The sequence below is a fragment of the Periophthalmus magnuspinnatus genome, chromosome 3, assembly GCF_009829125.3.
Source record: "Periophthalmus magnuspinnatus isolate fPerMag1 chromosome 3, fPerMag1.2.pri, whole genome shotgun sequence".
In the NCBI taxonomy this organism is placed as follows: Eukaryota; Metazoa; Chordata; class Actinopteri; order Gobiiformes; family Gobiidae; genus Periophthalmus; species Periophthalmus magnuspinnatus.
In genome coordinates, this window is record NC_047128.1 from 32,250,682 (window position 1) to 32,278,004 (window position 27,323).

At 38.8% G+C, this 27,323-nt stretch overlaps 4 protein-coding genes across 10 annotated transcripts; 2 read left to right on the forward strand and 2 right to left on the reverse strand.

Annotated features, from left to right (window-relative positions):
• Positions 1-479: 479 nt before the first annotated feature.
• Positions 480-8,505, forward strand: dna2 (DNA replication helicase/nuclease 2). 2 transcript variants are annotated; one of them, XM_055231732.1, is made up of 25 exons: positions 480-509; positions 906-959; positions 1,037-1,619; positions 1,740-1,833; positions 1,900-2,049; positions 2,550-2,733; positions 2,951-3,099; positions 3,401-3,523; positions 3,597-3,825; positions 3,903-4,017; positions 4,090-4,246; positions 4,329-4,520; positions 5,049-5,285; positions 5,388-5,501; positions 5,625-5,734; positions 5,815-5,924; positions 5,995-6,123; positions 6,190-6,282; positions 6,353-6,546; positions 6,664-6,753; positions 6,835-7,048; positions 7,116-7,205; positions 7,278-7,463; positions 7,537-7,683; positions 8,145-8,505. In XM_055231732.1, the coding sequence occupies exons 1-25, from the start codon at positions 486-488 to the stop codon at positions 8,196-8,198; spliced, it is 3,822 nt and encodes a 1,273-aa protein (XP_055087707.1). In that variant the 5' UTR covers positions 480-485; the 3' UTR covers positions 8,199-8,505. The 2 variants fall into 2 exon arrangements, with proteins under 2 accessions (XP_055087707.1, XP_033847572.2); XM_033991681.2 differs by having other exon boundaries at positions 1,743-1,833.
• Positions 8,506-8,569: 64 nt separating this feature from the next.
• LOC117393692 (phenazine biosynthesis-like domain-containing protein 1) lies at positions 8,570-10,762 on the reverse strand. 2 transcript variants are annotated; one of them, XM_055231809.1, is made up of 11 exons: positions 10,724-10,762; positions 10,522-10,652; positions 10,344-10,443; positions 9,787-9,885; positions 9,603-9,712; positions 9,500-9,529; positions 9,309-9,397; positions 9,132-9,223; positions 8,985-9,068; positions 8,852-8,914; positions 8,621-8,780 (listed from the first exon to the last, which is right to left on the reverse strand). In XM_055231809.1, exons 2-11 carry the CDS (start codon positions 10,603-10,605, stop codon positions 8,668-8,670), a joined length of 864 nt encoding a protein of 287 aa, XP_055087784.1. In that variant the 5' UTR covers positions 10,606-10,652; positions 10,724-10,762; the 3' UTR covers positions 8,621-8,667. The 2 variants fall into 2 exon arrangements, with proteins under 2 accessions (XP_033847577.1, XP_055087784.1); XM_033991686.2 differs by lacking the exon at positions 10,724-10,762 and having other exon boundaries at positions 8,570-8,780; positions 10,522-10,702.
• A 255-nt stretch (positions 10,763-11,017) lies between these two features.
• On the forward strand, positions 11,018-14,677 carry hnrnph3 (heterogeneous nuclear ribonucleoprotein H3 (2H9)). 2 transcript variants are annotated; one of them, XM_033991685.1, is made up of 11 exons: positions 11,018-11,059; positions 11,552-11,643; positions 11,745-11,900; positions 11,981-12,124; positions 12,475-12,613; positions 13,002-13,201; positions 13,297-13,392; positions 13,470-13,576; positions 13,717-13,852; positions 13,924-13,980; positions 14,133-14,677. In XM_033991685.1, the coding sequence occupies exons 2-11, from the start codon at positions 11,556-11,558 to the stop codon at positions 14,186-14,188; spliced, it is 1,179 nt and encodes a 392-aa protein (XP_033847576.1). In that variant the 5' UTR covers positions 11,018-11,059; positions 11,552-11,555; the 3' UTR covers positions 14,189-14,677. The 2 variants fall into 2 exon arrangements, with proteins under 2 accessions (XP_033847576.1, XP_055087767.1); XM_055231792.1 differs by having other exon boundaries at positions 11,031-11,070.
• An 80-nt stretch (positions 14,678-14,757) lies between these two features.
• Positions 14,758-25,827, reverse strand: rufy2 (RUN and FYVE domain containing 2). 4 transcript variants are annotated; one of them, XM_033991683.2, is made up of 20 exons: positions 25,546-25,791; positions 24,245-24,429; positions 21,492-21,665; positions 21,262-21,379; positions 20,561-20,662; positions 20,350-20,473; positions 20,158-20,222; positions 20,013-20,078; positions 19,865-19,934; positions 19,667-19,768; positions 19,475-19,591; positions 19,298-19,390; positions 19,115-19,189; positions 18,924-19,021; positions 16,560-16,679; positions 16,323-16,452; positions 16,147-16,241; positions 16,022-16,070; positions 15,859-15,939; positions 14,758-15,777 (listed from the first exon to the last, which is right to left on the reverse strand). In XM_033991683.2, the coding sequence occupies exons 2-20, from the start codon at positions 24,318-24,320 to the stop codon at positions 15,634-15,636; spliced, it is 1,899 nt and encodes a 632-aa protein (XP_033847574.1). In that variant the 5' UTR covers positions 24,321-24,429; positions 25,546-25,791; the 3' UTR covers positions 14,758-15,633. The 4 variants fall into 4 exon arrangements, with proteins under 4 accessions (XP_033847574.1, XP_033847573.1, XP_055087741.1 ...); XM_033991682.2 differs by lacking the exons at positions 24,245-24,429; positions 25,546-25,791 and adding an exon at positions 22,404-23,115; XM_055231766.1 differs by lacking the exons at positions 14,758-15,777; positions 15,859-15,939; positions 16,022-16,070; ... (1 more) ...; positions 16,323-16,452; positions 16,560-16,679 and adding an exon at positions 16,975-18,372 and having other exon boundaries at positions 25,546-25,827.
• Positions 25,828-27,323: the final 1,496 nt, after the last annotated feature.

Here is a 27,323-nt window from a genome sequence, read left to right on the forward strand (position 1 = left end):
ATTACACTATGAACAAATGCACTTGGTATAAAAGGCAGTGGTATATAGACTATTATTTATTGAATATTATTAATGTTTCAGGCTGCACACTTTACGAAACAGAATAAAATGTTTAAAAAATCAGAAAAGCCTTGCAGTGGACTCATGAGAGGGGACATAGACTGCTCCTGCCATCTGCTGGTCTGTGGATACGAGTACACGTTTACTCCACCAGGTGGCGCCACTGTTTACCGGAAATGTTTAAATGTCACTTCCGTTGCGCGAAATGAGCTTCAAATCCAACGTCCACAAATTAACAATGAAAGAAAGACTTAGCTTTTAAAGGTACGAGATGTTTAGACACATAACCTCTGTGAGCTCGGGAGCACACGTGGATTAGATGAGCGCGATGCACAGTTTTTATTTATTTTTATTTGTTTATTAGTAAAAGTAACGTCCACAAACAGCACAGACCTTTGGATCTGCTGTGCACTCTGCATTTCATCATGAACAAGCTCAAGAAAACTAAGGTAAGATCTATGAATTTACTCACATTTTGTATTGGAATATAACATTTAAACACTCACCTGTTTAATAATGTCACTGATGCGGCCTGTTCAGGCAAATAACTGATTCACCTAAAGATAAAGTCTCCTGTGCATCCTCAATGAAACTAAATGCAAATATTACTGGACAAATATGCACAAAAGTCTCTAAACTATAGACAAATTTGTACAAAATGATTCTGTGCAGAACATGTCCCTTATTAAACTGAATGGTATGAACATAATCTAATCTGAACGGAAGCAAGGAGTGAATTGAAAGATTATTTGATTGAATACACAAAACTAGAACCTCCCTGTGTTTGGTTAATCATTAATAGGCACATTTTTTATTATACAATCCCATTTTATAACTCCTAATAGGTTGCACAAGGCGGCTTGAGAAACATTTCGTCCTTCTTTAGTCCTCCAAAAAAGGTATAGTCGTGATTCTTATCCATTCATATTACACTATATTTTTCTGTTGAAGTGCATAATAACTTGTGTTTGTACAGGATGTGGCAACTAAACCCTCAAAAGCTTTTGCCAAGACTGAAGTGACTACAATTAAACCTTTGCTAAAATCACCAACTAAAAGGAAAAATCTTCTTTTGGAGAACCGCCCTCCATCTTCACCTGATTTTCTTATTTCTATTCCTGAGACCCCAACAAGTCAAGACAAAAATGAGCCAAGTCCAAGAAGAGAATTGGTTAGTTTAGAAAATATTGGCCCAATGTCTCCTCTCTGTCGTAGCCCTAAATTCAAACACTTCCCTGCTGCAAAGGAAAAGATGGAAAGTGGAGAGAGAAGAGGAAATGTATCAATGAAAAGACTATTTAGCCCTCCTGAAGATTCACAACAAGCAAAGAGAACAAAAATTGCATTAAATCATGAAGACTCAAACTCGGTGAATGTGATTTTAAAGTCTAAGAACACCACAAATAAACCAGAAGTTGCTGAAGTTGCTGAACAGTCAGATCATGGCAACAAAGACGGATGCTATACAGTTATAACAGATTTAACAGATAGGGAAGTCAAGGATGGTACGAAAGAATCCAATGGAGAGAAACCAGCAAACCAGCCACCAACAACATCAGGTAGTGCTTACGTATATTTTCTGTAAATTATGTATGTTGTTGTTTGAAATATGTTTCATTTTTCTGTGTCTGTAAAACATTAATAATGATTTAAGTTGTCTTTTACCATGTTAAATGCAGCAGAACTGGATCCAAATTTACTGGAAAACATGCTGGATGATGACTGGTTTAGTGAGGAGATGGAGGAAAGTGAAAATAAACCCAAAAAACTGAGGTACAATGTGAATACTTCATCTTTGTTTTACACACTTTTACTGATCGTGATTTCTGATTTTTGCAGGAAAGTTCCAGACCATGTCATCCTCTCAGCTGGCCCAAATAACCGTTATTGGGTTTTAGATATTGAAGAAAGACCTGGTTTAAAGACATTGACAATCTCAAGCCATAAATCACTACAAGCAACCGAGACGTGTCTGCTGAAAGATGGGTGGTAATGATGTTCGGTCAAGCTATATAGCAAATTAATTTAAGTTTTAATTGGCTAATGGGGTGCATTCATAATAGAATTTGATGATAATTTCAGGGCAGGGGCCTTTATAACTCACTCTGGGTTTGGCTCTGCAAGCTTGTTATATGAATCTTATGACTCAAGGCCATTTCACTTATCACACCTTTAGGGTTGAGTAATGACACTTTCTTAATCACTTGTGAAAACATAATTCCACTTTAGTTAATTTGTGCTGATATTGTGCCAGGAAATGTTATTTTTCTCCTAAAAAAACCCACTCTTGCTAAAGTGTACAGTAGATATTCAGAAACAACAATATATGAATAACTCAATTTTGCTGGTTGGTGTTGTAGCTGATCTAAAATGCAAATCTATTTTATTCTTTTATTCTCTATTATGCTAGATCACAATTGGATATCCATAATAAATAGAATATTCAGCCATAGTTTTTGTTTTATGACCACTGTACTTCTTTCTTCCAGGGAGATGTCACCTGTTTTGTGTGGTGATGTGATACACCTTGAGGGTTGCTGTCAAAATGGATCTTGGATAGTGGACCGGGAGCAAGGGTTTTTGGTGTTGTACCCAGACACTCTGATCTCAGGAACAAGTATCGCAAGTGGCATTAGATGCATGAGAAGGGCAGTGCTAGGTGACATGTTCAAAGTAAGAATTTTTTTTTTTTAAAGCCTATTTATTTGTTCACTATTGCCTAGGTTGTTTGTTCTCTGCACACATGCTAAATTCTGTTCATTCCTTAGCGTTGTAAAATCAATTCTATGACTATTTACACCGAATGTCATTCCCCCGCTCTTTCCACCATTCTTCAAATTCCTTACTATGTCTTCCAGTATAGTTAATAAATACATTTTTATTCTGTCAGACATTTGATGGTGGTTCTAAGCAGATGTTGAATGGCACTATGGTCCATGAAATCTTTCAAAAAGCAGCCATGGCCAAAGACTTTTCCTCAGAGACCCTTTATAAACTGGGAGATCAGGCCCTGCACAGTCCTCGGTATTTGGCTGACATGTAAGTATTCCTAAAATTTACCAAATTTTACATCCAAATTATTCTGTTATACTGACCATGAAAATGTCCCACATATTTACTGATATTTATTATGTTTATATGCTGCACTGTTACTCTTGTGTACATGATAAGAAACAGTGTGTTATATTAAAGTCTATTTTTAAATTATTTTAAGCTATTATCTATTATCTTGTTTTATTGCATGTTACCATTTTCCTGCTGTTCTTGAACTGTGCGGTGCAATACAGGAATTTCCCCACTGTGGGACTAATAAAGGCATATCTTATCTTATATTCTGCAGGTACAGTTTGGGGGTAACACTAGAAGAGATGAAGCAGGAACTACTTGATTACTTGCCTTCACTTGAGCTGTGGGCAAGAGATTACCTCGATGCGCACAAACCAAAAATCACAAACCTCAAAATGTATGTCCACAGACGTTTAATTTTGTTTAGCAATTGATTGTAGTGTTAATTTGTTTTTATTGTCAAATTTTAGCCCCCACAATGGCAGAGCACAGGATACAGCTGTCACCATCACTGAACTATCAGACATAGAGGATAATGTGTGGTCACCAAGATTTGGCTTAAAGGGAAAAATTGATTTGACAGCACAAGTATCTATCCAAAGACCACGAAACACAAATTACCGAATGTCAGACATTAAAACTGTTCCCCTTGAACTCAAAACTGGCAAAGAGTCTAACTCCATAGAGCACCGCAGTCAGGTTTGTAAATATCAGATGTTTCATTAGTTATGAAAAAGTATTTGTCTTTCATTGTATTTAATAATGATTTGTTTTAGGTGATTCTTTACACTTTGATGAGCTCTGAGAGATACAATACTGAAACTGGATTCCTACTTTACCTAAAAACTGGTAACTTGCATCCTGTTGTAGCTGGGCACATGGACCGGAGAGGTACACTTTTTAAAGCAAAAATATAATATTTTATACATTTTTATTATAAAATATATTTTGTGATTTGTGCAGAGCTGGTGAAGCTAAGAAATACATTGGTTCATCACATTAACAACACTCTTGAGAAGAAGGATGATAAAAGTCATTTGTGTAGACTTCCTGATATTGTATCAAACAGACAAACCTGTCAGTACTGTCCTCAGAGGAGAAACTGTGCTTTGTATGAGAGGTAAATAATTAACACTGTATTTATTTCTGGGTGACAATGTTTTTTCTTTCAAATCCTAGCCTACTACATTGTATAATTTCAGAGCCCTAGGCGGTAATTCTGAGCATTTACCAGAAGGCGTAATTCGTGACTTTTTGGATCAAGAGACAAGTCACATAACTGTCCCACACTTGAGATATTTTTCTCACTGGCTCCTGCTCTGTTGTCTCGAGGCTAAAACAATGGAGTCTAAAAATGGACGCAAAAATGTATGGCTGCTCTCACCCGAAGAAGGGTGAGTTATTACACACTGGCATTATTCAATCATTATCAGAATCTATAAAGATTTATTCCTATACATATATTATAGTAGTAATACAGGTGCTAATGGAGGCATAGTAAAGTAAAAAAGCCAGGATAAAGGGAAAAATTCAGGGCTAAACTTAACTTGTATTTAGCTGTGTCCATCATAAACTGTCTAAGTTTACATGAATGCCAAAAATCTGATCATTATCTGATATCTGGAGTTATGAGGAAGTAACTGGAATATTGAAATATCATGTAAACAGTTATTGATGTAGAGTTATTCCACTAATTAACTGACCCATGTTGACAGGTGTTTTTTTTTTTTAATGATCTGATTATTGGTGTTTCCAGGCATCTGATGATTCTACAGCCACTGCCTTCATTATATCATGATATCTGAATTATTGCACTCTACATGTCTAGTTTTGTTATAAATGTTCAATAAGTAACATTGGAAAAAAAATAACTGAGTGCAAAAATGCTGTGTGATTCTATGTAACTGCTGTATGTCTCACAGTGAAAAGAACGGCAGCTGTATTGCTAACCTGCAGCTCGGTGGTGCAGTGGTGACTCAGTCTGATGGGGTTTACCTGCACCGCTTCAGGAGGAGTAGTGCGAACTCTCAGGGGTCAGGGGGTGGTCTGGCTTCTGGAGATCGCATAGTTCTTAGCGACCAGGAGGGACGCTTTATTGGGTTAGCAACAGGCTACGTGTGTGAGGTCAGCAGTGCATTTGTCAGCTGTACTCTGGACAGGTGAGTGTAAATGGAAACATGCAATGCTAGCTGTTGTTGTTCAGCCAAACTTATAGGCAATACCTTTACATTTACCTGTGCTGCTGCTGTTTTGTGTTTCAGGGATGTGTCAAAGTTCAGGAGTGTTTGGTTTCGAATGGACAGTGATGAAGGAGTGGTGGGTTTGAGCTCTCACCTCACAAATCTGTCCAGGCTCATGGAGAATGCTCCTGAGAGGTAAATAACCTGTGAACTAGTTTTAGTGCAGGGGAATAAATGATCAAGTATTTGTATATAATGTGTGACTGCAGCATCCACATCAAGTGCATAAGACACGTTTGAATTTGTTTATTTTTTTAGTGATCGTTTGAGAGAACTAATTATTGACTTTCGGGCCCCCGAGTTCATCTCTAACCTGAGCTCAGTTCTGCCAAGAGAGGCCAAAGACACAGTGGCCAATATTCTCAAAGGTCAGTCCAGAAGTAAAAAAAAAAAAAAAAGTTTACTTTTTTTGTCATTGTTGAGTCATTATTTACTTTATTAATTACAGGTCTCAACAAACCTCAAAAACAGGCAATGAAGAAGGTTCTTCTATCTAAAGATTACACTTTAATTGTTGGGATGCCGGGCACAGGCAAAACCACCACCATTTGCACTTTGGTAATTTGGACAATATTGTTTTATCATATTATTTGGAAATCATTCTGTAATTTTATGAAACAAATTTTAGGTTCGCATACTACATGCGTGTGGGTTCAGTGTTCTGTTGACCAGCTACACCCACTCGGCTGTTGACAACATCCTCCTGAAACTTAAGCGTTTTCAGATTGGGTTTCTACGTCTGGGCCAGGGGCAAAAGGTATGGTTTGAATCATTTCAGTTTGCAATGTATATTTTGAATTTAAATGTACTATCTGTGCTCCAGATTCATCCAGACATTCTACCGTACACTGAAGAAAATGCTCGAAAGAAGAGACTTCAAACGCTGTCAGACTTGGAGGAACTTTACAATAAGGAGGTCAGATTTGTTTTTTAACGTTAAACTGTTAGCCACAGTGACACTGATTTCATTGTTTTATCCTTTTTAGCTGGTTGTGGCAACAACATGTATGGGGATAAAGCACTCGATCTTTTCCCGGCGCAAATTTGACTTCTGCATAGTAGATGAAGCGTCACAAATCAGCCAGCCAATCTGCCTCGGGCCACTGTTCTGTGCAAAAAGATTTGTCCTTGTGGGTGATCATCAACAACTGCCGCCAATAGTGCAAAACCATGAAGCCAGGTAAAGAGCAATCTATAGTTAAATAATCTGTGTCTGTCTATATTTGTTTCATTCTTGAACAAATGGATGCTGGTCAGATGGTACTTGACAAGTAAAAAAATAAATGTTCTTTAATAGGTCTTTAGGTATGGATGAAAGTCTTTTCAAACGATTAGAGCGCAACAGTGAAGCAGTGGTCCAACTAAATGTACAATACAGAATGAACAGGTGCAGATGTAATCTATGGACAACTATTGTAGAATCCATGGGAATATAATCTACATTAAATAACATATTGTGCCCCCTCAGGCAAATTATGGCTCTCAGTAATTCGCTGATGTATGAAGGCCGTCTGGAGTGTGGCTCGGAGCGTACAGCCTGTGCCCAGGTCACACTGCCCTTCCTGCTCTCCGTCCAATCAGAGCTCAGTTGCCACTCGAAGAGCCACCCGCAACATGACCTGACATGGATCCAAGACGCACTACTACCGGACAACGCTGTTTGCTTCCTGGATTGTTCAATGGTTGGTTGCTTTGAAATCAAAATGAGAATTAATGAATACAGGAGTAATTATTTGTACTTTCTTCAAGGTGCCGGCTTTGGAGTCAGTGGAGCAGGGAGGTGTAAGCAATCAAACTGAGGCAGAAGTTGTGCATTTACTGCTGTCACTACTGATACAGGTATTCATAAGGTTTATTCATGTTTCTTTTCACTTTTTCTTTCATACATTTGTTTTTCACACTATCACACAGGCTGGATGTAAACCAAGTGACATAGGCGTTATTGCCCCATATCGGCAGCAGTTGAAATCAATCTCTGCTCTGCTTCAGTCCTCGGCTTTTATCGGAGTTGAAGTCAATACAGTGGACAAGTACCAAGGACGAGACAAGAGTGTAATTGTGCTCTCTTTTGTGAGGAGCACTACAGAGGAGGGAAATGTAAGTTGTTTATCAATTTCAGCCTGAATATTCTGAAACATAAAAATAAAACTCCTTTGGTCTTTACTCTTAGTTGGGAGAACTGCTGAAGGACTGGCGTCGTTTAAATGTCGCCATCACGAGAGCCAAACATAAATTGCTGATGGTGGGCTCAGCCTCTACACTGCGAAGGTACAAGCCTGTCGAGAAACTGCTCGGACATCTCCAGCAAGAGAACATGATATCCTTTAGAATTTCAAAGAAAAGATCGGACCGTAAGTACTGAACTAACACATGTAGGTTATTATTTCACATTTTGGTAACTGTAAACTGCAGAATTTTTCTAAAACGGCTAATCAACACAGGTTCATCAACACCTCTTCAGTGGTGGTACCAAAAAATACCGATACATAAGCAAAAGTAGGATTTAAGTAAAAGTATCACATAAAAATCTACTATAGTAAAAAAAATGTAACTACCCATTCAGAAATGTAATATGTTGAGATTGAAGAGCTATTTACTAGTCCAAATGTAATGATCTTTATAAAGAATCGTGCTGATTGTAAGTCAGCATTGATTTCTTAATCTTTTTGCCATTTTTACTTATATATACATTTGTTTATGCTTAATCAGGATGATGCGGAATTTTAAAAAAAATTGTGGGATTTCTTTGACACCTGTTTTCCTTAACAAACTTTTTACATGATTAAGCTCCCTCCTGCTGCCCACAAGACTCTCCCCAGATTTCAACTGTGAACAGTTATGACACTGCAATGACCTTCAACATGGCAGTTACTGTGAATAAGTTATTTGGAAGGTGCTTAATTGCCATTTTTACAGAGGTAATTGGTTGATGACTTGACTTTTTTTCACTTATAATTTCATTAGCTCTCATTTCTGTGATTTTGTACATTTTAACAGCAAAACCTCTTAATTTTACATAAAAGTTGTAGCATCTTTGTACACAGAACGTGCACACACAGTAATCAAGGGCCATGTGTTGTTTCATGACATAGTTGAACCAATAAGACTGGTGAGGTTAATGCCCATTCATGTATTTTTTTTTTTTAATAAACAATTTGTAGATTTTAATAAACATTTTAAATTTGAATAAATAAGTTTCAAGTGTTATTGTTCTTTTATTTTCAGTCAGCACTCGGCAAACACACAAGTTTACTTTTAGTTACATTTTTATGGATCCAAAGCTGTTGTCCAACTCTATCCATTAGATAGTGATTGTTCCCCGCATTACAGTAACTGTAGTCCCAGTTATGTTGATTCTTCCATCGTCTCTCACTTCTAGCTCCATTTCTCCACCTCTGCTTGAGCACTGGTAAGCTATAATCATATAAAAAGTATCACTTTTATATTACAACCGGAAAATATTAGAAAAATTGTTATTTTATTACCCAGTAATTTACGTTTCCCTAGTTTCTCAGCCCAATAGCTCCCCAAGACGGTGTGAGCCGAACCTGCCAAAACAAATGAGTGTATATTAACTGCCCCACTTTTAACACAATCTAAATGATACATTGACCCTACCAGTGACGGGATCCTCTGTGATTCCAAACCATGGAGCAAAATATCTGGAGTAGAAGTCATATCCTGGTTGTTCATTTGGAGAGCCTGTTATCAAACATAACATGATCTTATCTGTATTGGTAGACAGTTCCTCTATGTAACACTTACCAATCATTGTGACAATGACTCCTTTAACTTTTCCAGTTGAGTCACTTCTTTGCAAGGCAATGGGATCAATTTTTATGTTGCATAATTCTGATCTATGTCAATGCAACCACAAACATAGTCGTTAGTAAACAAATAATACATTTGATATTAAAATGCCAATATCAAATGTGTGGTTACCTGTCACACCTGTCAGCCAATCGAATGAGGAGTTTCTTTGTCTTTGCACACAGATATACCTCCTGAACTGGGAGGCTTCCTACTGCTGCCTGTTAAAGCACAAGATAATGATTAATAATAATAATAATGATGTAAATGTGTAACAAATATTTAATAAAATGCATGACATTTTAGATATTTATAAAACATACTTTAATTGTGTCTCTGAACTCATTTGGATCCTAACAAAACAAAATGTTACATTTGAGTACATTTTGAATTATTGCCTTTAAACTTTTGTGTGAATAAACTTACTGCAGGGCTAGCTTTGTACAGAGGAAAATCCATGACACAATTGTCCCCATAGCGGGTGACACACAGCTCTCCACTTCTGGTCTCAAACACGAGTTTGTTGTTTACATTGTCTATGAAAGGTTAGTCAAGTTCTAAGCTTCATTGTCATTAATTATATTTTGTAGAAATGTTGAAACTAACTTACTTTCATACTGGAACAACACTCTTGCAGTAGCCAGAGTGGCGTGACCACATAAATTCACTTCAGTGGTTGGTGTGAACCATCGCAGACGAAATCTTGACCCTTTTGAAAAACAGTGTTATTGTCGTGTAAAAAAGTATTTTCTTTCTATCATATTTTTTTCAGAAATCTCATAGTGTGCAGTCTGACAGAATGCTGTCTGTGTGTTTGTCAAACAATAAGTAGAAAACAGTGGCTTTAAAATGGGTTCATTGCATTGTTCTCCCACTTCCCAACAATGCAAGTCTTAGCTCCATATGTTTCACATTGTTTAGAGTGAGGTTTCAGAATGCTGAGGACAGGAGTTTAGTTTGTGCAAATACTGTCTATGAATAACCTTTGAGACATTCAACTGCCCCACAAGAGCGCAAATTAAATAGGCTATGTAGTACATCCTGGGTCGTCATTTTTTTTCCAGATCTATCAATAGTGATTGATTACTGCACAGTTTAGTTATGAAATAACATAGTAGTACCATATTATGGATATAAAAAGGGCTATTAATACGTTGACTCCCTCACCTGTAGTGAAGTTGTCAGATGGATTCAGTTTGATAATAAAAGCTGTTTCTGACAAGTTCATTTCTGCTGAGATCTTCTGGTACATTTCTTCAGTCAGTTCCTGTAATAATATTTACAATTTGGATAAAAACATGATGCACTAAGCTGTGCAAGTCTTCTGTAAGAAAATTGTACTTACATGTTGAAGAGGACAGACTGCTGCAGGGTTTCCCTTAAAAGGTATGCAGGTGAAAGCATCCAAGGTATAAACTGGAATCTCCATGTTGTTAATGAATCAAAGCTGTGGTGGTCTGACTGAGTCGTTGCTGCCTGTTGGGTTAACAATGGTGAGTGAGTGACTGAAACAAAGTGTCACACTTTTCAATGGACTTTGAACACACCAGAACTGCGTCAACCAAATGAGTCTAATAGATATTCATGTGTTTGCAGGTCCAGCTGCTCATGCAGTGGCTTTGCTTTTATTCTGCTGGATTGCTCTGCTAAATTCACATGTTTTATTTTCTTGTATATATGTTTTTTATTATGGACAGTTCATGTATGCTTTGTTATCAAGAATAGATCAAGTTTGTGTAACCCATAATCGTTGTGCGTTTATGTTAAATTGTCTCACAGCTAAACTGATGTACGTTTTTATAATAAATAAAACATTGACTAAATCTCGCGATATCTCACCTGTTTCTTCTCGCTTTACAGGAGGTGATCGGAGGAGACCGGTAGTAAGTCGATTGTGTGTAAATAACTCACTATGTTACCGATGTCGTTGTTATATTTTATAGTGCTCTTTATTAATGATAAAACGCAATACTTTTTTGTTTATGTTACGGTTCAGCCCGTGTGTAGTTTGGGCTGTTCATTTGACCGCTGTCTTGTCCTATAGTTAGCCTCAGATGTTAGCGGCTAATGCTAATGGTAGTTTGTGTGAAATGTATGAATCAAGTCAAACAAATGAGTCGATATCCTGCATGCAAGTCCCAAAAACTCGCGGAAGTATGTGTTTCGTGACTGTGGACGTGCCTGAACACATACACGGCTTCCTATAGATTTCAGAAAGTAGCTAGCGCTTAAAACTAACTATTAGGAACTAAACGACGCTCTGGGCTCACTGTCGATTCACCTTAAACGTTCATTGTGGTCAGAAATGTTTATCCAAGTATGTATATTCTGTGCTTCTTTGTCGTGTGCTCTTACTTGTGTGTTTGCTTTGGCAGGAGGATGTCTGTAAACGAGGAGGGGTACGTGGTGAGGATCAGAGGACTGCCCTGGTCCTGCACTCAGGAAGAAGTGGCCAGTTTCTTTTCAGGTGACATTATCTGCGTGTTTACAGACGGATACAATAAACCATGAATCTAAAGACTTGGTTTAAAGGTTGTTGTTTTTTTCCCCCTCTGAATTGTATTACAGATTGTGACATTGTAGGGCAAGTCAATGGGGTGTGTTTCACTTACTCCAAAGAAGGCCGGCCCAGTGGAGAGGCATTTATTGAACTAAAATCTGCAGAAGACTTCAAAAATGCTCTTGCCAAAGACAGAAAATACATGGGGCACAGGTACATAGAAGGTAAGTCATATCATAGGCATATCATAAAACCATAATTTGTCATTTTTGTGATGAAAAAACATGTTTTATGTGTATTTCAGTTTTCAAGTCAAATCTTAGTGAGATGCACTGGGTGCTGAAGCGCTGTGGTCCTGCCGACTATGACAGCTGCAGTGGCTGCATGCTGCGACTGCGAGGCCTTCCATTTGGATGTAGCAAGGAGGAAATTGTTCAATTCTTCTCAGGTATTTCAATATGGATATATTTGCCACCCTCTGCTGTGATCAAAGTGCAAATAAAACTATAACTAAAATGAAGATTGAACACCTCACTAAATGTGAATGTTCACTACTACTAAAAAGAAACTAGGGACACTCACGTAAAAGGCAAAACACCCAAAATAGTCTTTGCTGTGAGTGTTTAGTTCAGCCAAACTCCTGCAACCTCAATCATTACACTATATTTCATACTCAGATCACTAATTTTCTATAATGTAGTAGTGCAATTGTCACCAGTGATATGTGGGTTTGATTTTTCTTTTAAATTTTACCAGACTATCTACCGACCAATGTATTTATGTGTGCTTGGGTTGAAGGGTTGAGAATCGTGCCAAATGGGATTACTCTGCCAGTGGACTACCAGGGGAGGAGCACAGGGGAAGCCTTCGTGCAGTTTGCCTCAAAGGAGATAGCAGAAAAGGCTCTGGGGAAACACAAGGAAAGAATAGGGCACAGGTGGGACAGACGGGATCGGGATGGGCTGGACTGGTTGGGCTTCTGTTAAAACATATTGATAATTGCAAGTATTTTAAGCAGGCAATGTTAATTTATTTTAACAATGTTGAAAATATTTAATTCACTTACAGAATACTTTATATTTTAAAGTTGCTAGTGGTAAGAAAGAAGGGGTATTATTTGTATTTCAATGTTATTTTTGTTGTGAGTGATAGAGCAAATGGTAATTTAACCAGTAACTTAATTACAGTGAAAGACTGATTATAATTAATCATAGGGAAAGATGTTTTGGGTTAGAATCTCTTGTTTTTGTACAATATATGTAAAAGAACTCAGTCATTGCTCCTGTTGACCATGTCCCCTCTATGGCCCGTGCCTCGTGTTACAGGTACATAGAGATCTTCAAAAGCAGCCGTAATGAGATCCGAGCCTACTATGAGGTACCTCGGAGGGGTCTCGGAGGACAGCGGCCTGGACCCTATGATAGACCAGTGATGAGCGGTCCCAGGGGAGGGTTCTTCGGTCCAAGCCCTGGACGAGGAGGTGCCCTGATGGATAATATTAGAGGTGGTGGGGGTTATGGTGGAGGTATGATTTGTGTTGTTTTTGAATGTTGACCTGTTACAGCTTGCTTCACAAAAAACCTTTACATGTAGCTAAGAAAAAAGCCTCTTTTTCCTTAGGTTATGGAGGGTTTGACAACTACAATGGATTCAATAATTATTGTTTTGGCAATGGCATGTTTGACGATCGAGGCAGAGGAGACAGAGGAGGAAGAGGTAAGTAACTCCTTATATTTGGAGTATGTTTTTTTTTTTTTTGGTTTGTGTACAGTGGTGGTTTTGTTCCTCGATAGGTTTGGGAGGTCATGGTCAAGGCGACAGTAGCTCTGGCTTCCACAGTGGCCATTTTGTCCACATGAGGGGGCTGCCTTTTCGTGCAACAGAGGGAGATATAGCAAAAGTAAGAACAATTGTCTATAGTTTATCTCAGGATGCAAAAGAGCAAACGTGCATCGTTTAAATATTTAATTCTGTCAATTTGTGGAGTTGGGAAAGGCAACATTTGTCTTGCCTCATATGCTCTTGTTTTGTTTTTTTTAGTTTTTTGCACCATTGAATCCACTGAGGGTTCACATTGATGTGGCTCCCAATGGCAAAGCAACTGGAGAGGCAGATGTCGAGTTTCGCTCACATGAAGATGCAGTTGCTGCAATGTCCAAAGACAAAAACCACATGCGTCAGTCTTTTTTAACAGTATTTCACTATAATTCTTTATATTTGTAGGATAATTTTTTTTTTCCTTTTCAGAGCATCGCTATATTGAACTTTTCCTCAATTCAACTGCAAGTGGCACTGCTGAAACAAGTAAGTTTCAATATTCTCTATGTGCATTCATATATATATGCATATATATATATATATATGCATATATATATATATATATGCATATATATATATATATATATATATATATATATGCATGGTGTAATGCTGACATCCCCTGTGATCCTCTTCAGGCAGAGGCAGTGGTTACTATAGTAACTCTCGGAGCGGTCTACGATCGGGATACTGATTCTTCGTCCTCTTTGAGTCCAGCTATGTTTTTGTGTTACATCTCTTTTGGCCACATTTTTCCAGAGCTGATCTGACATCACTGACAGAAGTGAACGTAACTAATATGGAAATCATTGAAACTTGTATGGAAAAGTAGCTTTTGGTGTGTTTTAGACACATATCACACTAACATAAATTTAAAGCAATTTGTTTTATAATTAAGTTATTTTTTAAACACAAATATATTTAAGTTTTTTGTGAGGTGGTGTATGTTTACTTTTTGGACAAAGTCCACTGTTATTCTGATTTCAGATCAGCTAGTGACCTAATAAGATGAATGTCAGCCTGTGTGTTTTATGAATGTTTTGGAAGTTCATTAAATGATTTAAGTTTAATATTGTATTCTGCTCTTGAAGAGTAGAAGTACAAAAAAAAGTTTATATTTCAGCTGCAAGATGGTAATGCAGCTGTTGTACATTTGCATATTAAATTTTATATTTAATTCTCATTCTCTGCTTCAGGTTTGTTTTCATTTTGAGAACATTTTAGAAGTCTGGTAATGCAACATACTTTGCAGACAAAGTGTTTACTTACAAATGTGACTTTAATCAGATTGCTACACAGTTTATATTCTTGGCAAAGATCATTGGCAGAATGTATCCAGCAAAAGGCCACAGTGATGATCAGATTATGTCATTGTAATACTGAACAAATCTCTAATTTCAGTAATGAAAGTAAATCATTCAGAATCATGTAGAACAAAGGCCTTGTAAAAAAAAAAAAAAACCTTAAAACTATGCACTGCAGTCGAGTATTCAAGACATTTTAGGCAGTTTTGAGGTCCAAAACCTCCACTATTTGCAGCAGCAGTACAAAGTGGTTTTTAAATTATTAGATAAAACTTCACTTAACATTGTGCTTAAAAATATATACACAATTTAACATTTAAATGGCACATGGGCAAGATCACGATCTGTGCCTCGAGCCTCTTATTGATTGAAATAATCTATTTGAGGCAATTAGTACCTCAATAGTCTTGGTTCTTTCAGCACCACTGTTTTGAAATGTGTTTAATATGGACCCATTTTGTAATGTGAAATTGTCTGGTCCAGTGGAAGGTGACAAATTGGTCTACTGTTGATGTTCTGAAAATAACCAAGCAGGCAAGTGCTATAAATATGTTCATTTTAGATTAATCTGTTTAACAAATGATAGCTGGGCATTTTATGCAAGTTTTGTCATTTATGTTGGTAGAAATTTAAGACTTAACGTGAAAAACACCTGAATAGTAGTTTATGGCATTTACAAAATATGTTCATGATATGGAATATGGTTATGAATGCAGCAAGACTTCAAATAAATAAATATAATACAGAAGTGGCTTGTCCATGCATTCATAGCAGCGCTCATACAGTTAAGTGATATCTTGTAGTAGAGTTGAGAGAAGATGGTTCTCCGTCTGCCTTATGTAGTGTTGGAGGAGCAGCGCTGGAGGAGGAGGGCGTGGCACGTGTCACACACTCGCACCGGTTTGGGCGAGGCGGGCAGAGGCAGCTCATTGTCAGAGCAACTGTTACAGAAAATCTCTCCACAGTTTCTACAGTGATGCTGCAGACAGAAACAAACAAGAATTTGAATAAAACAATCATATTATACATCGTTTATAGAGGAAGTATGAGGAGCTTGGACCTTTCGTCTGGAGATGGAAAACTCCTTCTCACAGAGCTTACAGTGAGTGGCATCTTTGTCCTTTAACCAAACCTGACCGCCCTAAAACAACATTCAGCCAATTAACTAAATGACACAACTTCTCTATTATATATAAGCATTTATGTTAAGACAAAGGCTTTACCTGGAGGGCTTTGTTGGCCTCCTTGATGTCTTCAATCTTCAATTTGGATCTGGAATCACAAGCAATTGAGGACTTCAATTTTGCCATATTAAAAGAAAAAAAGAAGTAAAGTAAGTTAAACATACTCGCTAAGTTTAGAGCCAAGCTCCTCAAGTGCCTGCTCCTGGTCTTCACAGATTGACTTCAACTGAATGTTTTCATCCTGAAGTCGATGAAACTCCTAAATGTAAGCAAGTATCAGTCACACTGACTACAAATACACAAATGTAAAATTATTATTTAAAACTTTTTTTTTTTTAACCTTTTTTAAACCATTTATCTGTAGAGCCTCTGCACCAAGCTGAGCCACAGTGTCCTTTTCTCTGTGCAGATCATTTTGTAGTGTCTGCCTCCACTCCCTCTCTATCTTTAGGTCAGTCTCAAGCTGCTGTCTATGAAAAAACATCACATTAAACATTCAATCATATACAACATTTTATTTTAGTAAGTGCTTTAACACAAACGGAACAGGAAACATGCTATTTAATTGGTTTCTTACAGTTGTTTCTCCCTCTGTGCAATCTGCCGTTGCAGGCTGTCAGCTTTGTTGGCAAAGTCCAGCTTGAAGCGCCTGGTTCCCTCTTCAGCGGAGGTGCGATGCCTCTCAGCCTCCTGTAATCTGCACCATTATAACCAGGGACAAACTCAGGACCATGGAGAGAAAAACTCAAACGTGGAAGAGGATGTCAAAAAGAATAATGACAAAAGAAAATGAACAGAGGATGAGGATGCAGTCGAAGTAAGTATGGTAAATGTATCAAACGCAAAAAGACAAAGAATTTTCCTGGTTTGAAAGGTGAATCTATTTGTCAGAGGTCTTCAAGAAATTCCAACAGCCACGCAGTTGTTCTCAATATTGTTAATTATATTACTCCTTTATATAAATACAAAAAATACAAAAAACTGACAAAAAATTCAACAACTTAAAACAACTACTTTTTTATTGATCATGGTGCATGACAAACAGTATTAGCGTGTTAAACAGCATTATTATTAACTAGGAGGTATCTCTTCAAAAATGTTTCAGGGAGGAATACATGAATAGAATGGTTACTTCTAATACAGATTAAAAATGCCACAAACACACATTCACATCCTGTATCCCCTGATTAATTATCTATAGTAAGCAATTTGCCAGTACAATTGATTCACAAGTTCAACTGACTCTGAGATGTATATTAGACAAATATTTTAGTCCTATTATGTTCATTTAACCATTTACAGTTCAAACCAATGGGGGGTAAAGGCAGAGCTGATCAGCCAGAGCAACACATGCAGCATAAACCTAAGCAGAAGGCCTCACAGGCGCACTCCAGTCCGACCAAACTGTTCAGCAAAGTGCACGTGGTGACATGCAGGACACTGAGAGACCTGGTGATGACCTGTTACTAGGTTAAAGATAAAGCACTAAAATACCTGCTTCGAGTTTAAAAGGTCACTACGTAAGTTTTCTGGTAGAGGGTCCATCACCTAACCTGGCTAACACCAAACTCTGAAATCTGAGTGCTGCACAAGGTTATCTGTCACCTGCTTGTCTCCTGAAAATGTTAAACCCCTTTGCCTGGAATTGTGTATATACATGAATTTTATATTATTTATTTAATTATAGTTATTCAGTTATTATTTGTATTGCCAAATACATGCCTGGTTAGGTGGAGTCAACCACTTTTCTCCATGGAGTTTATTGTTATGCTTTTTTTATGAAACATTCTAGGCAAAACAACATCTCCATAGAGAAAAGAGGTTTCAGACATTACCTGTACAAAAACTTACTTAGAGCCCCTTTAAGGCTAACTAGCAGTTCACTCATTATCAGTGGACAAGTGGCTCACTGGCTCCTAAGCTAACCAAGTATATTACTACCACTCAGGAGTTAGCTTTGTGTCAACTGTAAAAGGAGGAGACAGGTTTTATGTACTGTACTGTACTGTGATTTAAAATGGTCACACTATTGCACTGCACAGAAGTCAGAGTTAGTATTTTAACATTTTCAGCAATATCACATAATATGATATGATAATATGATGAGGCATTTGAATAAAAGTAGTATACATGGCCCTCTGTACTTTGGATCTTTATGTGCTACTAAGTCTACTAAGTAACACACAGATAAAAAATACAAATAATCTTTCGTCTCTAAAGCAACAATTGTGCTAGAAAACACAAACAACTAGTTAAAAGTTAAGCCATCTATTAGCAAACTTCAGAAGGAAATGTCCTTGACCAGTTTATACTGGTGCTCTGTGTCTGTGCTGGCACACTTGACAAATGACATAGCGAGAGTTCTCGTCTGACTTAATAGATCTTTGTCACTGCACAGAGCAGAAAGATGGGTTGAATTATGAGGTATGAGATGATCAAAATGAAAAGATGAATGAAAAATGGGGCAAAGCCAATGAACAGAGAGCAGAAGAAAAGAGGAAAAGAAGGAAGAAAGACTGTCAATACACAACCATCTCCCATAACGTCTTACTTTATAGCTCTATAGAGTTAAATGAGGAGGAAGATGGAGGATGTGATAAGTGATAATTGTAAAATTCAGTCAAATGTACCCCTAACTAAATTACTTTCAAACTCAATATAATAAAACATTAATATAATGTTTAAACATTTATAGGCACATGATGAATAAATCACTAAATCAATGTAGGTGGGATGGGAAGGTGAAGAAGTGGGATGAGAGGGCTCACAAGGCATCAACAAGCATCACATTACAGGTACAGGCAACCCAAATGAAACTCACAAATGGTGCATGCTTTCATTGTTCCTGAACCAATTTTGATACATTGTGCATGAATTACATACACTAATTGCATCATGGGGGTTTCAAAAGGGGATATAAAATAGTCCCTGTGTGACTCACCTTTGCTCCAGTTGTTTCATGGTGGCAGTGATTTGATTGGTCTTCTCTTCTAGTCGGCTGATCATGTCATTCTTTTTCTTCATCTCATCGTCAGACGTCTAAGAGAGTCAAAATCATTCCAACATTACAGATGAATTTGTACTTTTACAGAATAGGCTGAATCATATGAGCTCTACTTTTCAAATGATTACCTGCATCTTCTGGTACATCTCAACATTGATGGCCTTAACCTCATCTAATTGATGCCTCAGACCGATCAATGTGTCCTATGAACAAATAAAATAAAAAGTAAGTGTTACCGTTATTAATACTTATTTAATTTTACATAACACACATACATACACAACACATAACACATAAGTTAGTTTCAATACCTGTTTTTCATGAATGTCTTTTTCTAGAAGTTTCATTGCCAGCTCCATCTCCTGCTTCATTGACACCTGGGCCACCAACTCATTTTCCACATCCTTAAAAGAAAGAAACATGTTCAAACTGCATGCTAAAGGATTGTATGAATTAAACTTCATGTGACAAAGCTGCTTTGGTCAGACCTGTCTGAGCTGGCATTCCTCTTTCAATTGTCTCCGAGCTTCGTTGTACATTTCATCCAAACCCTGACGAGACTGTTTATAAGTGTCTCTCTCCAACGACACATCACCCTGGGTTACCTTAAAAACAACATGGTATCACAGCTCTCATGTCCATTTCACTATAGTGGTTCTGTTGTTTATTTATACTTTTACCTCTAAGTGCTGCTGTGCCTTCAGTAATATTAGACTGTTTTCACTTCTTAACTGCTGGTTTTCCTCTTGTAGTTTGATAATATTGTTTTTTGCAATGGCTAACTACATAAAGACAAATACAAATGTGTAATTAAAAATGGAATATACAGATATCCTTGGGTCATTTCAAGCCTCTTTTCAGTAGTAGTGTTTTCTTACCTCTTCAATGAGTTTAGAGTTTGATTTCTCTAATGAGTCGACTCTGCCCTGCAGACTGTGTACAGTTGTGCTAATGAAGACAAATCAGATGCCATTTTACAGAAATGAATGAAATTAGATGACAGACAGGGCCTTAGTGATTCCTTACTTGAGCTGCCGGTTCAGCTCTTCGATGTAGTTCTTTTGGTCCAGGATCGTTGCTATCTGGCTATTCCTGTTGTCAAGGAAACAGAGGGACTAGAGTTACAGTTTTAGCCCAGACAGAGGCAGTGTGCAGAGCTGTGTGTGCATACCGCTCCTCGCTCCTGTAGTCATCAATATCACTCTTCAAGTACATGGAGAAGTCTATTACCCCAACCTAAAGGAGAATTAAACAAAACACAACATGAAAGAAGTACCTCAGTGTTCACGGACAGTTAATATAGTTAACATTGGTTAAATGTTCCACACTTCATCTATTGATTCACAGTAACATAGACAGTTACCTGTGTGTCCAGGTCCTCGCCTTTGACACAAAGATTGGCATCTATGACATTAAGGCCCACCAGCAGGCCAACTATTACTGCACCCTCCTCCTCCAGCATCAGGGCTGAATTCTCATAGAAATCACTAAAAACCAAAGGCCGGTCAAACACATGCATAGTTATTTATCTATTATAATTCATTTATTTATATTGTTTTGCAATGTTGGTGTACCCCAGCAGATCCTTCCGGGTGATGAGTAAACGCAGATAGTCGGCCAGCCGCTTCTGCATTAGAGCCAAGCGCAGCCAGGCTCTGGCTCTTCCCAGTGGAGTCCTGTGCAGCAAAAACATAATCAGATTCAACGCAATGGAAACAGAGCAGATTACACTCATAGCAACGCACACTAGATCTGTGTAAAGCAACACTTCACTTAAGACAGGCTCATGCACCATACTCTCACACCTATTGGACCCGTAACAGTGATTTTTAAATTTTTATTTTGGACTACAGGCTTTAATTTTTCTACTTATACTTAGTAAGTACTCAAAGCTTGTGTAAAACTTATGTTTGTTAAAGGAAGCTGATCTGACTCAGCAACCCCAGAGGAAACCTATTTCCATCACCGACTTTACTACTGTTCCTCTTTGGGCACATGTGACAGAAACTAAAAATCACCTGACTGATTGATGTGGGCTTGTTAATGATATGATGACAATGAAGCATTGTTTTGTTTTTGAAGTAGTGATATTATAAATATCAAGCAATTTCCTGATAACCACAAATTGCTCAAATAATAATGTGCATGTTGCTCACACTGAAGAGCAGGTTGTTGAAGTGAAAGTAAAATGGGTACTTTCCTGCTCTGGTCACATTCTAGAGTTACTCTGGCCACATGTGGCCAACAATAAACACAGCTGTAATCAGAGTCTTACTTGAGTCCTGGTAGGTCTCGCACTGACGCTGAGATCTCTGCTGCTTCAGGACACAGTTTTTCTACCAGCTCAAGAGGACCCCACAGAGACTTGTTAAAGCCCAGAAAAGACTTCTTCACTGAAAATGTGCAAAATATCACTTTTTTTGGACTATATAAACAATCTCTTTATTGTAAGAAAACAGCTCGCTCACACCTGAGGCTAATGAACCATATTCTGATATGTTTTACCTTTAAGGCCATGTTTGAGGCAGTGCTCCATGACAACAAAGAACTGCTGCAGAGGAGGGTAGTCTGAGTCCAGGGTTCTCCCGAAGCTCAGAGCTGACTCAATTAGCCCCTTGATGCTCAGCTTGGCCATATTCAACAGATTGGCACGCTCCATGGCCATCGGGTCACGGAAGGCTGCAGGCCGACAGGGAAATAACAGTCAAAGCAACTGTGACTCATAAATGATGGGAAGTACAGTCTTATTACATATTTGCATAAAGAATGACAGGGGTGGAAAGTAATTGAGAATAAAAATATGCAAAATGTGCTTTAAAACAACTTAATTCAGCTTTAAACTATTTAAGTCATTGACTTTTGTATTTAAAAAAAAAAAAAAAAAACTGATTTAAAACTTATGTATACTCTTCTACTCTTTTTATTTTTATTATTGTCTTTGCAGTGACAATTCCTGAATAAACCCTCCAAACTCTTTATCCTATTTCTTGTCAATGTTGCACTGGCTATAGTTAATGTGTATCTGAACAACGCTGATGATTATCTTAAATGAACTTTGTGAGATGCACCAGTAGCACACACTCTGTAATGGTCTATAGGTTTACATTCAGGTGAAGACAAAAGACAAACACAACATCAGATACATGTTTTAGCAAATGCTGTGTGTAAGGATATTTTAAGCACACCATATCTCTATAGAGCACAAAGCACTACAGACAAGGCTTACACTGTCTTTGTACTTGTACATAATAGCCACATGTGATCTGCAAAGCTGTATAACCAACAGGGAACTTGAGAGCATGATGAGCCATGGAAAATCAATTGGTTACACAGAGAATGGTGATGTCATGTTTTATCAAATTAGGATGCATTCAATAACATTTGTAATAAACCAGTGGTCCATTGTTTACGCTGTACCTTGCATAGTCCACTCCCCTGGTAGAGACGTCCTGTGCTCAGACACTTTGGGCAGGACATGAATACTCCCTGAAATGGTCTCGGATGCTTTCCTGGCCAAAGCAAAGATAGGAGCCTGCCATCGTCCATCTCCTGTACCTCTTGCACTGGCACTACTACTGCTGCTGCTGCTGCTGTTGCTGCTGTTATTGGCCTTATCCACACCTCCGGATTTGTCCTCCTGCAGCCTCAAAATCCCAAACACCTGAGTCTTCTCCTTGGTGCTTTCCGCTTCAGCTAAAGACAGATCGTGCTCTGCGGGCGATGCCATGTTGCGTACCTCTGTTACAGCATGCATACGCCAATCTCAACGACCGTGGAGCACAAAAACCAAGCTGCAGACCCACATAACAACCCTCCGAGATGAGCTCACCCGTAAAAAAACAATGACAGGTCTGGAGGATAGTGTTAAAAATACAAACGCGGACCCAGAAGCGTAGGCGTCAGGCAGCTACATGGTGCAAACTCGCTCTGTTTACCGCCTCTGCAACCGCTGGAAAGTCAGATTTCTTGGACATTGTGGGTTTGAGATTTGTTTACAGCGCGCAGTCCAAAGGGTTAGCTGCCTTCTGACGGTTCCACTGCTTCCACCACCGGAGGGGCGGTGTCAGAGGCTCACTAGAGCGGCCCAGAGCAAGACACAAAAGATAAGCACTACGTCATCACCTCAGGCTGGTCACTAGCGCCCTCTGGTGGCGGTAGAGGGGATCACAGCTTCACACATGGGCCACAGGTAAATGGAGTATGAGGAGTGAATGTTGTAGGCCTGATTTAATATAATGAACTAATGAAAATGTATAATGTAAGCCTATAGGACGCAGTAGCTCAATTGGTAAACACTGTTGCAGATCCTGACAATAACCATGACCATAGGTGTGGGTAGGAACGTAGATTGACCAGCAAATCGAGAGATTTGCCTTTCGGCTCAGCTCCTTCTTCACCACAACAGACCAATACAGCAACCGTATCACTGCAGACGCTACATCAATCCACCTGTCAATCTCACGCTCCATCCTAAGGTCATGAGCTTTGGGTAATGACCGAAAGGATAAGATCGTGGAAACAAGCAGCCGAAATGGGTATCCTCTGCAGGGTGGCTGGTTGCTCTCTTAGAGATAGGGTGAGGAGCACGGAGTAGAACCGTTGCTCATCCACATCAAGAGGACCCAGCTGAGGCGGCTCGGGCATCTGTTCAGGATGCCTCCTGGGCGCCTCCCTAGGGAGGTGTTCTGGGCATGTCCCACCAGGAGGAGGCCCCGGGCAAGACCCAGGACACGCTGGAGGGACTAAGTCTCTCGGCTGGCCTGGGAATGCCTTGGGGTCCTGGAGGAGCTAGAGGACGTGTCTGGGGTGAGGGAAGTCTGGGAGTCCCTGCTCAGACTGCTGCCCCCACGACCAAGAGGAAGAAAATGGATGGATGGATGTTGCAGATCCACACTGACCCATAGGCAGTTCAGTCCTAGTGCTTCACTGTGTTTTTAAACTCTATACACCTTCACTAGCATCATTTGGATGGTTTCAGCCCATGATTTGCCCATCTGTACTGAACTAAAGGTAAAATGTAGCTGGTAACTTGAAAACTACCGCTTCATGATATCACAAGGTGGAACGGAGCATTTTGAGCTTTGGTGATGTGGACAAATTAATAATAAAGGATAAAGAATAAGGATAAATGTGTGAATGAAACAAAACTCTGGTTATGTTTTTGATGAGGTAACAATATTATAACACAACTAAAAGCTCACAAGAATTAATTTTGTGTAATATAGGACCTCTAAACCAATACTTCTGCTGACACATACCTTGACTGTAGGCTAATCTCTCCATGCTCTCGCTGTGAGTGATGCCCCAGCGGTGAAGGCTCTGAGGGGAGTACATGGTGTATGACGGCGCTTAGACCAAATGTCACTGTCTGCTTTGCACAGCTTGTATTGTAACTTTGTTTTGCTGTTGTTGCATCCAGTGTGGAGAGCGCCCTTGGGTAAACCTACAAACAGAAAATGAAATTGTAAGATGATAACAACATCCTCTAAAAAGACTAGAATTTCATACTGTCTGAAAACATCAGCTGTGTAAGGAATAGTTACACCTTTCCTTCGAGGTTCAGATTCCCTGTTCCCTGAGTTAAAGAAAAACAGGACAACAGGGAATCTGAGCCCAGAAGGAACAGTGTAACTATTCCTTACATATCCTATTAAATAGAAACTTGGCAGGAAGAGACATTGATGAAAAAGTCAATTGTGCAAACTAGAATCAAAGCTGTGTCTAGCAAAAAACACCTGTGATGACATGGGAAAATGAAGGGAAACCCTATGTTTTGATGAGGAAAATGTAACTTGCATAATCCTGATAGTTTCCAAAATAACAGACATGGCAAAGACACGCCTGAGGAAATGTGCTTTACTCGGCCCAGGAGAAGATGCTAAAATTGTGTTTTTTTTTCATGAACATTATAGCTTATTGCAGTGCTTGTCCTGATGTCTTCGAAACATCAGAAAATACACTGTGGCAGAATTTGTTAGTGAATGTTTTTTCTGCTTTGGTCTCACTCTCTAATAGCTTAAGCCTGACCAGCATCATATGACCGTTTCTTACAGCAGACTGCAGTTCATGGTTAATGATTGGGCATAATACAGCCAGGTCAGCCAGCTGCTGCTTTCTTGGCTTCAGATTTTGTCCAGTGTATTTCGTATAAAGAATAACATACAAAAGTAACACCTAAAATGTCCAATTGTTCCAAGGCACATAGTAAAAACAAAAATCTACAATGTTAGCAAATGTATTTAGTTTTGCCCTGTCTTATCCCTCCTAACTACTCAGTCTCATGTCATCTCTGAACCACGCCTAACTATATAGCCTACAATGATAACAGCCCGATCCATGAGGCCATATGATGACTGGAGAACACAGCAGGCCACATGACAGACATCACCAGCAGCCAATCACAGCTCTGTACCCAGCTTTAGTCCACCAATAGAAAAGATGAAGCTCTACTAGAATAATACACCTCAGAACTCAGTCGTAGTACTGGAATTCATAGCCAGGTTTTAATGCAATTTTCAAACATTTCTGTCCAATATTGCTGTGTTTAGGGCCGTCTTACCTCAGAAAGTACTGTCAGTTCATGCCTCAGTGGGTTGGTAGTTTGAATCCAGGGCTTAGCATGTCAGTCGTCTCTGCAGCAAAAATTGAAAACTGATTACATCGCTAGCGTTTGGCATTTTGTAGATTTTAGCTCTTTTTTATGAGTCCATCTCTCTCAAATGAAAAGTCGCTTGTGCGGTTCATATGCGCATTATGCCGGTGCGCGCTGTGGAGACATCCCCGCTCTCTCCAGCACAGAACCTAGAAGACAGGGAGGAGGGAGCACAGAGCCGGACAGAGCTGTAGAAGACAGAGAGGAGGGAGCACAGAGCCGGACAGAGCTGTAGAAGACAGAGAGGAGGGAGCACAGAGCCGGACAGAGCTGTAGAAGACAGAGAGGAGGGAGCACAGAGCCGGACACAGCAGTATCCAGCCTCGGGATGGGAGGGAGGGAGGGGCCACGGAAACATGCATTGAGCACAGGAAGGATGGGCGTTAAACTGGTTATGAATGCAAGTTTTACATGAATGAAAAAGAAAAAAAATGAATGAAAATATTGAGTTTAAAAAAGCAATGTGCAAACATGCAGGGAGGAGACATTCAAACTGGGATTTAGAATAGTGCTGTATCATCAAATACAGTCAACTTAGGCAATTTAATAAATTAACCTATAAATATGTCGAACTGCAGATTTGTTCATGACATTTTTTTATACATTATATATGTACAGGACTGTCCAAAATCAACGTATGTTGAATGTTTTGGTAGATAGGCCACATTATTCATTGAGAATATTGTAACCCATAAAGATGGTTTGTTGACCCGCCACTAGATGGCGTGCCTTTTTTTTTTTTTCACTTTCACTGTAAAAAATGGAAAATGACAGGCAAGCCACCACAAGAGGGCGTCACAAACCAAAAATAAGATTAAAAGTTAAAATCATCCAAATTGTGTAAATTGTGTAGCTGCAGACTATAAAGAAGACTATACATTTGATATTGTTTTATTTATTTATTTTTGTCTCTATGTAATGTTTACTTACCGTAGCCTGTAGTATGTGTAGGTTTTGGGCTACTTCCACTAGGTGGCGTACCCGCACTTTTAGAGGACTGTATGTAGTGACCAACTTTTCTCCTGTTTGTTCACAACTGAAGACAGGGTCATGACAACAAAAACTTGGATTAGGATTAGGCTACTTTGAGCAAAGGATATCAAAGACAGCATCAAGGTGAAAAGTCCAAACTATGTGAAGCTGCAGGAGCACACATCAAACGCTTTTGTTAGGCAGGGCCACTGTCACCTGGTAGGCTCCTCACATGGGACAGTACAAATTACAGGAACAAAACAATGAATAACACCAATTATTTAGAAAAGCAGTTATTAGCACCAACACACCACAGTACAGGGCAGCCCAAATTACAAGGGCAACAATTTGACACGGTGTAGAAAAGATGAAATGTTGAGGCAGACACAGTTATTACAAGGATTGAAAACAGACCTTAATTTAGTGGATACACAGGCAACTCCAGTGGTGCAAGTGATAGTTAAAGGATTTATACAATAGTGCCCATTAAACATTAGAAGTAACATAGTGTTTAGTCAACATCCCACAACATTTGAAGTGGGATTAAAATCAAACTCCTTAATAAATTTAACAGTCATCTTAGAGCTCCAGTGTTTTGGTGGTTAAAAATATATTGCGCAAATCTTTCCATTGCAGAAAGATATTATGAGTCAGCTTGTCAAACAGCAGCCTAAATGTCTCTTTTCCTTTGAATTGGCAGCAGCAAAACCCAC

Bases quoted from the DNA above. Each gene is read 5' to 3' on its own strand.
- hnrnph3 (XM_033991685.1), top strand. From the start codon at position 11,556: ATGTCTGTAAACGAGGAGGGGTACGTGGTGAGGATCAGAGGACTGCCC. The intron at 12,614-13,001 runs GTGGGACAGACG...CTCGTGTTACAG, and splicing joins AAGGAAAGAATAGGGCACAG to GTACATAGAGATCTTCAAAA. The intron at 13,577-13,716 runs GTAAGAACAATT...TGTTTTTTTTAG, and splicing joins CAGAGGGAGATATAGCAAAA to TTTTTTGCACCATTGAATCC.
- dna2 (XM_055231732.1), top strand. From the start codon at position 486: ATGAACAAGCTCAAGAAAACTAAG. The intron at 5,286-5,387 runs GTGAGTGTAAAT...TTTGTGTTTCAG, and splicing joins GTCAGCTGTACTCTGGACAG to GGATGTGTCAAAGTTCAGGA. The intron at 6,124-6,189 runs GTATGGTTTGAA...TCTGTGCTCCAG, and splicing joins GTCTGGGCCAGGGGCAAAAG to ATTCATCCAGACATTCTACC.
- LOC117393692 (XM_033991686.2), bottom strand. From the start codon at position 10,605: ATGGAGATTCCAGTTTATACCTTGGATGCTTTCACCTGCATACCTTTT. The intron at 9,886-10,343 runs GTGAGGGAGTCA...GTTTTTCAAAAG, and splicing joins ATCTGACAACTTCACTACAG to GGTCAAGATTTCGTCTGCGA. The intron at 9,530-9,602 runs GTAAGTTTATTC...TTGTTTTGTTAG, and splicing joins TGTACAAAGCTAGCCCTGCA to GATCCAAATGAGTTCAGAGA.
- rufy2 (XM_033991682.2), bottom strand. From the start codon at position 22,740: ATGCATGCTGTAACAGAGGTACGCAACATGGCATCGCCCGCAGAGCAC. The intron at 21,666-22,403 runs GTACAGCGTAAA...GTCGGCCTGCAG, and splicing joins AGGGGAGTGGACTATGCAAG to CCTTCCGTGACCCGATGGCC. The intron at 15,778-15,858 runs GTCCAAGCTCCT...TTCTGTCTGCAG, and splicing joins TTTCCATCTCCAGACGAAAG to CATCACTGTAGAAACTGTGG.